This window comes from Lactuca sativa, chromosome 7, assembly GCF_002870075.4.
Source record: "Lactuca sativa cultivar Salinas chromosome 7, Lsat_Salinas_v11, whole genome shotgun sequence".
Classification (NCBI taxonomy): domain Eukaryota; kingdom Viridiplantae; phylum Streptophyta; class Magnoliopsida; order Asterales; family Asteraceae; genus Lactuca; species Lactuca sativa.
Window position 1 is genome coordinate 154,588,201 of NC_056629.2, and position 8,182 is coordinate 154,596,382.

Below are 8,182 nucleotides of genomic sequence, written 5' to 3' on the forward strand. Positions count from 1 at the left end.
ATAAAAACAAATATATCAAAGGACAAGATGAATAAAATTGTAAAAAAAAAATATTTTCAAAGAAAGTAAATTGGTAAAAACGCTAATATATAAATCCATATAAAATTAAAAAAAAAAAAAAAAAGCTTAAAAAATTATATAAAAAACTTTTAAAAAAATCATAACAAAAATTAACATTTTAATCAAAATTACAAAAATATGAATAACATGTCATACCTATAAACAAGATCAGAACAAACTTTTATGTTAGGTTATTTCTTAGTGTTTTAAAATGTGTAAATTATAACGATTACATATTGCAAGTTTGCAACTTTCTTAGAAAGATTAATTCAATGGTCAGTTCTTAACGAAAATCTGTGGAGATGCTTAAAACCCTAGGTGAAATTTTGATGATGCGAAACAAATAAGCGTTTTGAGGTCTAAAGAGAACAGGAACGTTTGGAAGTTTGATTAATCGGTGGCTTGAATTGGAGACTCGATGATCAAAGTGGAGAAATTGATCTAGTTGAGTGGCCACATTAATTCGAATTTTTTGTTCTATGGATTGATTAAGAACATTAGAGATCTAATTCCTGTGGTTCTAAAATTCCCCCGAAGCAAAGGTGCGTGCATCTTCCATTTTTTTTTACCCCCGACCGATAACCGTGTTCGCCGTTAGAAGTTCGAGCTCCTCCGTCCGGCGACGTGATAGACGCCATCGCCATGTCTATCGATATCAGAACCTTAAAGGATAGGTAATATTTTCCCTTGGAATTTACTGAAATCAATTTTGGTCATATTGAAAAATATCATGTGGAGGCCTCTTTATGCATTTCCGTTTTCTTCATCTTGTAGCCTTCTCTACCAGCTTAGATTATGTTTGATACAATGAATAAATGAGTTATCTGATGAAATTCGGTGAATTTTGTTCCTGATGGTTTACAGTTGGCTCCACTCTGATCGATCGGAAATCAGTTCACCGAACTTGATTTACAGAAATGCTTAAGATCATAAAAAAAGCATCGGAGTGATTTCTGATGTAGTTTGCTTTTCTTTGTAGGTATATTGAGTCTTGCAATGCTTGTGAAACAGTTCCTAATAAAGCAGTTCTATCAGCTTTCTTTAAGGTTCGCATCATCATAAATTAGTTTTATGTTAATTCTATCTGTATACCAATCAGTTAGCATTTTCATGATGCAGGCTGAGATTAAGAAATCAAATAATGAAGAATCCACCTTTGTGATCTTCTTAGATGACTTAAAAAGCATCGACTTCCATCCACTTTACAACATCTTTCTCCAAATTGATCTATCAGAGATAGACACAGTTGACATTCTTCAAAAGTCATCATGTTCTCTAGATGCAGATTCTGTTCTACTGTTACTACATGCAATAAACCAAAAACTTCGCATTGTGGATCTTCAAGACAGGACATTTGGCAAAGATTTCTTAATGTAAGTATTTTGTTTCTCCTTTTTCTTTTTAAAAAAAACAAAAGAAAATGTAAATCAACATCAATTCATGCTTGTTTACAACAGGGGGATTTCATTAGGAGGCTTATCATGCCAAATTTTAAACCTAAAGTTTTCACATTTCCGGAAGATCAATATGATTGGGAAGTTTCTCCAGATTCGCACTCTCAATCTTGATTTTAGTGCATCACTAACAAATTTCGGGAAAGATTGTTTTTCTCATATGCCAAATCTAAAATCCCTTTCTTTATGTGAAACAAAAGTATCAAATCTATGGACTACAAGTGCATCACTTGCAAAACTTCCATCTTTAATTGAACTTCGGTTCCAGAGTTGCTTATGTTGTGATGATACAAGGGTATGCCCTCGATCTTTTGGCCCAAAAGATAATGAGAGCACTAGTTCAACTCTTTTAGATCATGGAATTGAAAAGATAACACCTTTTTTAACTACAGAAGACACAAGTTTGTTTTCCAATTTGGAAGATGAACTTTTTAATTACAATACAGTTCATGAAACTGTAAGTGAATCGGATGAGTCAACGGATAGTGAAGTTGACTTTTCAAATACTCATCCTGGAATTAAGTTGTTGGAAGATTTCACATATGGACCTAGTGCTTGGAATGGATTACTTGATCTTCCTAATGAGGTTAGCAATAGTATTATACTATTATTCCATATTTTCATCATACCAAACATACCCTTAATCTTTAATCTTAATCTAACTTTATAACATTATTCAATAAAAAAAAACAGATTTTTCCAAACACATGGGGATTAGAAGAAACCGAAGAATCTTTTCCAAGTTCATCAATATCAAGACCTATTAGTATACCCCGAAAAAAGCATCTTTCATATCACCCTTCACCAATATGCTATGAAAAACACTATAGAGAATACTTAATCTCCTCATTTCCTAATTTAAAAGTCCTCGATAACATCCCAATAAAAAAAACCGAAAAAGAAAAAGCCTCCATCATCTACTCACAAAAATTCGAGCATCTCCCATACAAAAGAACAAACAAAGAAAACGTTGTCACCATACTTCAAAACCGCGAAATCAAACAAAAGGGTATTTATGGAAAGTCACAATATTCTTATCCAAGATCACTTGATGCTTCCAAAGTTGGGTGTGCAGTGTTGCCTTGTTTGCATCCACTTTCTTTAAGTTGTAGCAACAATGTGATAATACAAAGAGGTGATGGAAGAAAATTTCGTCCAAGACAATTTGAATATCATCCGAATAATCCAAGTCTTATGGTTATTGGAACTTTGGATGGAGAAGTTGTGGTTGTGAATCATGAAAGTGAGAAAATTGTTAGGTTTATTCCATCACATGGAGAAATGAATAGTGTTCTTGGATTATGTTGGCTTAAAAAATATCCTTCTAAGGTATGTCATTACATTTCTTTATCAATACCTTTTCTTTTTACTTATAAATTATAATAGTAATGCACTTTTATTCGGAGTTAATCTCATAAAAGATTTTATATTTTGTGTTTTTTTTTGGATTAAACCCTAACTTTATTTTTATTTTTTTCTGAAAAAGACCATGTGTTTTTTTTTATTTTTTCCGAAAAAACCCTCGACTTTGTGTTTTTTTTTTCCGAAAAATACTGTCGATCTTCGAACTTTTTCCGAAAAAACCCTCGACCTTTTTACTTATTTCCTAAAAAAGCCTAGTATTTCACAAGTTTTTTCCGGAAAAAAATGACTAAAAAGGCCGGATTGAAAAAAAGGGTTAATCTCATAAAAAAAAACCTTATATTTTGTGTTTTTTCCGAATTAAACCTCAAATTTCTTTTTTGCCTGATAAGGACATATTTTTTTTTTCATTTTTTTCGATCTGTACCTTTTAGTCATTTTTTTTCCAAAAAAAATTGTAAAACATGAGGGTTTTTTCTAGAAAAGCTAAAAAAGTTGAGGGTTTATTTGGAAACATTTAGACGGTTTAGGGTCTTTTCGAAAAAAAAAAATACAAAGTTGAGGGGTTTTTCGGAAAAAATGAAAAAATACAAGGTCTTTTTCAGGAAAAAAATAAATTTGAGGTTTAATCCGGAAAAAACACAAAATATAAGATTTTTTATGAGATTAACCCTTTCGAAAAACTTGTAAAATGTGAATTTTTTTTTGGAAAAAAGTAAAAAAGTTGAGGGTTTCTTCGGAAAAAGTTAGAAGGTCGAGGGTATTTTTGGAAAAAATGAAAAACTACAAGGTCTTTTTTAGGAAAAAAATAAATTTGAGGTTTAATCCGGAAAAAACACAAAATATAAGATTTTTTATGAGATTAACCCTTTCGAAAAACTTGTAAAATGTGAATTTTTTTTCTGAAAAAAGTAAAAAAGTTGAGGGTTTCTTCGGAAAAAGTTAGAAGGTCGAGGGTATTTTTGGAAAAAATGAAAAACTACAAGGTCTTTTTTAGGAAAAAAATAAATTTGAGGTTTAATCCGGAAAAAACACAAAATATAAGATTTTTTATGAGATTAACCCTTTCGAAAAACTTGTAAAATGTGAATTTTTTTTCTGAAAAAAGTAAAAAAGTTGAGGGTTTCTTCGGAAAAAGTTAGAAGGTCGAGGGTATTTTTTGGAAAAAAATGAAAAAATACAAGGTCTTTTTCAGGCAAAATATAAATTTGAGGTTTAATCACACAAAATAAAAAGTCTTTCACGAGATTAACCATTTTACTTGCTATCAATAACGGATTTGTGCCTTGTATTTTTAATTTTTAATTTTTTTCATATTTCAGCTTATTTCCGGTTCCGACAACGGTTTACTGAAACTGTACGACATCCAACATTCCGATTCCGATTCCGGTTTCCCCCGAACTCCGGAATCAAATTCCTTCGACGAGTTTGACCAGTTGACTTCAGTCCACGTGAACTCAAGCGACGAACTATTCCTCGCAAGTGGCTACTCAAAACACGTTGCTTTATACGACATCAACACCGCTAAACGCCTCCAAGTCTTCACCGACATGCATCAAGAACACATAAATGTCGTTAAATTCGCAAACCATTCACCATCCATGTTTGCCACGTCATCATTTGACCATGATGTTAAAATGTGGGATTTAAGACAAAAACCCATTCACCCATGTTACACGTCCTCTAGTGGTCGAGGAAATGTCATGGTTTGTTTCTCTCATGATGATCATTATCTTCTTGCTTCCGCTGTTGACAATGAGGTAAATTTAATTTAAATTTAATTTAATCATTTTATATATATAAAATGAATAATATAAAAAATAAATAATTAAAATATTTATATTTTATTATAGGTTAAACAATTATTGGCGGTTGATGGAAGGCTTCATTTGGACTTTGATATAGCACCAACGGGAAGCTCTCAGAATTATACGCGTTCTTATTATATGAATGGAAGAGATTATATTTTAAGTGGGAGTTGTGATGAACACGTGGTGAGAATTTGTTGTGCTCAAACTGGAAGACGCCTTAGAGACATTTCATTAGAGGGAAAAAGTTCCGGATCTTCCATGTTTGTGCAATCTTTAAGAGGAGATCCATTTAGAGTGAGTTCTTTTATTTAATTATTTATTTATCCTTTTTTTTCTCCTTCATACTTTGACTTGCGATTTTTTTTAGGATTTTAATTTGAGTGTATTGGCGGCTTACTTGTCTCCAAGCTCAAGCCCAGAAATTGTAAAGGTTCGTTTTCCATACATTTCCTTACACTGTCTGTTGTTATCTGTTATCTGTTATTTGTTAATGGTTTGATTTGTAGGTCAACATGTTGACTTCGAAGGATGCAGAAAAGGAATTGTTGGATGATGAGCCGATGCGTGTAGGAATTGGTATGGGAGGAGCGTGAAGTGTGTGTGTATATATGTTGTGTAGGATGAGAAATGATGGAGGATATGAATGTGAATGATTGTGATGTGTAGAATTGGAAAGTAATGTGTGTATGTGGGTTGTTGTATCAATGTATTAGAGAAGATAAGAAGAGAGAAATGTGTATGTTGGTTGGATAGTGTTTCTATATGTAATATGTAATGGGCTTTTTATATTTATTTTGCTAGTATCATATTTAGTTAGTTGAATCGAGAAAGTGCAACGCGACATAGACATATCCAAGTTTACCGAAGTGGACTTGAAAGATGATTAAATATGTAGTTTGATTCATTTATTTTGTTATTTAATCGTTTTAAATGATAAAATAATAGGATTTTGGAGCCATAAATTCCGAGAAATAAGGAATTTATGTTTACGGTGAACAATCCAATTAAAAGAAATAACAACAATATCATCAAATAATATATTTTGTTTAGGTCTCTTAAGATCAAATACACATCTTTTTTTGAAGTTCTAAATAGTCCACCCAGGTTGTGCTAGAAATAGCCTCCAACACCAATCGTTTACTAGACGACAAGTGCATCACATCCAACAAAGACTTGAAACCTCCAACCCATATCAACAAAGAGTTTTCATTATCACACCATCGACTCAGTTTCTGAATCAAAGTTTTTGCTACCCTACACTCCACAAATAAATGATCATCTGTCTCAACATGATCTCTACATATAGGACAATGAGAGCTCGAAATATGAACCCCTCGAGTAATTTATTCCATCTTGTTTCCTCTACACAATGAGACAAAGACAAATAATCAATTACAACCCCTGTGTCTTTAACACAAAAGTCAACATTATTAACAATATCCTATACCCAAGCATCCTTATTGCTAGTAAATGTCACATTATCCAAATCTTTTAACAAAGTTGAGAGGTGCACTGAGAGCTCGACCTCTCAGATCACATCTCCATCTCCATTTCCGATCCCCACCTTTAGGTCTATCTACAATGAGACAATTAACATTAGCATCAAGAGCTACCAATCTCGGGTAAGTTACTTCTGAAGCATCATTTCCAATCCATACATCCTTCCAAAAAAATGTATTTCTACCATCACCGATAAATTTCTTAAGAGAAGATAGAGGGATAATTTGTCTACAATGAAGATTCAAAATTGAATCCACAATAGAAAACCAAACACCTTTAATTGAAAAACATTTACTAAGATCGAACCGTGCATTATAACCCTGAATAGATCTAATAACTTTAACCCATAACGATTGTTGACCATCCCCCATCTCCATTTTAACAACAACGCTTCATTAAAAGCCTCAAGCTTCCCACTCCCAACCCTCCATTAGTTTTAGAGGCTAAAATCAGCTTCCATTTAACTTATGAAATACGTTTTTCATCTTGATCTATCCCCAAAAGAATTTAGCTCTAGAAGACTCGAGATCCTCATCAACTTTATTGGAATATTAAAGAGCAAAAAATAATAAATACCAAAAGAGCCAAGCACTGAGCGAATTAAAGTATACCTCCCTCCACTGAAAGCATTTTAGATTTCCAACCATTAAAATTTGATCTAAATCTATCAATAATAGGCTCCCAACTTTTAATACGCAACATATTTAGACCAACCAGAACACCAAGATACTTACACGGGAAAAATCAACCTCACACCCCACCATTGCTGCAAAACCGTGAACCCCCAAATTAGTGACACTGACCCCAAAAATCTTTGATTTATCAACATTTATCTGAAAGACCTGAAACCTCATAAAAACATTTTAAGATAAGAACAAGATTTTTAACATTCTGTCTTGTCCAAACACCTATAAAGATGGCGTCATCTGCATAAATAAGATGAGAAATTGAAATCTGATTGTCACCAATTTTTATAGGTTTAAACAACTCCAAGGTAATCGCATCAGACATAGCAACATTTAGGGCCTCCATGATAAGAAGAAAAAGAAAATGATATAAAGGATCTGTTTGTCTAAGATCTCTCTCTAAGTGAAATTCCACCGTAGGGTTTCCATTAACCAAAACCGAAGCCTTTGAGGAAGCAAGACAAGCTTTGATCCAAGAAATCCAGTTAGGATCGACTCCCATAAAATACATCACCTTGATAAGAAATCCCACGAGTTGAATCATAAGCTTTTTCAGATCTATCTTAGAAATCATGGTTTTCTTTTTCCATAGGCGGATGTAGTGTATAAGAATGGTATGCAATTGCATACCCTTAAACTTTTCTTACATATGCTAATTTTTTCAAAAATAATATATATTATATATTAAGTATTATGTTTGCATACCTTAAATCAATATTTGCATACCCATTAGTAGTTTGATTTGGTGGCAAAACCAAAGAATATCTTTTTCCATGATATGTAAAAAGCATGGTTGCAGAAATCGGGATTAATCGGCGATTAATCGTTTGGCGTTCTCCAACCGTCGAAGATTAGGGCAATAATCAGAAATTTATGATTAATCGGGTTTGGCGGGATTAATCGGCCTTGGCGGGATTAATCGGTCAACAAAAGTCAACAAAAGTCGAAAAAAGTCAAAAAATAAAAAAAAGGTCAAAAAAAGTAAAAAAAAAAATTTAAAAATTCAAAAAACCAACTTTCTTTTTTTAGTCCAAAATTTCAAATATTATACAAAAATGTTCATATTTTCGTATTTCCAAATTTCTAAATTATAATTTTTCTTATTTTCTAATTTTGAAGTACTTGTTTTTCTTAAGATATATTAATATTTAATTAATTTTAATATTTTATTAATAATCTATGCTTCCCGATTAATCATCGATTAATCCCCGCCAAGACCGATTAATCCCTTAACATCAGTTAACCGTCGAGCTACTGTCAAATGATTTTTACAACCTTGGTAAAAAGCGGCAATTTGTTGAATGTATCA

At 32.3% G+C, this 8,182-nt stretch overlaps 1 protein-coding gene across 1 annotated transcript; it reads left to right on the top strand.

The window, feature by feature from the left end:
• Positions 1 to 254: 254 nt before the first annotated feature.
• LOC111904208 (protein DWD HYPERSENSITIVE TO UV-B 1) lies at positions 255 to 5,479 on the top strand. Its single transcript, XM_023899986.3, has 9 exons — positions 255 to 734; positions 1,040 to 1,106; positions 1,180 to 1,433; positions 1,518 to 2,100; positions 2,208 to 2,843; positions 4,199 to 4,636; positions 4,730 to 4,981; positions 5,055 to 5,117; positions 5,194 to 5,479. The coding sequence occupies exons 1-9, from the start codon at positions 703 to 705 to the stop codon at positions 5,278 to 5,280; spliced, it is 2,412 nt and encodes an 803-aa protein (XP_023755754.1). The 5' UTR covers positions 255 to 702; the 3' UTR covers positions 5,281 to 5,479.
• Positions 5,480 to 8,182: the final 2,703 nt, after the last annotated feature.

Coding starts and splice junctions, on each gene's coding strand:
- LOC111904208 (XM_023899986.3), top strand. CDS start 703: ATGTCTATCGATATCAGAACCTTAAAGGATAG. Junction 735..1,039: donor ATCAGAACCTTAAAGGATAG/GTAATATTTTCC, acceptor TTTTCTTTGTAG/GTATATTGAGTCTTGCAATG. Junction 4,982..5,054: donor TAAGAGGAGATCCATTTAGA/GTGAGTTCTTTT, acceptor GATTTTTTTTAG/GATTTTAATTTGAGTGTATT.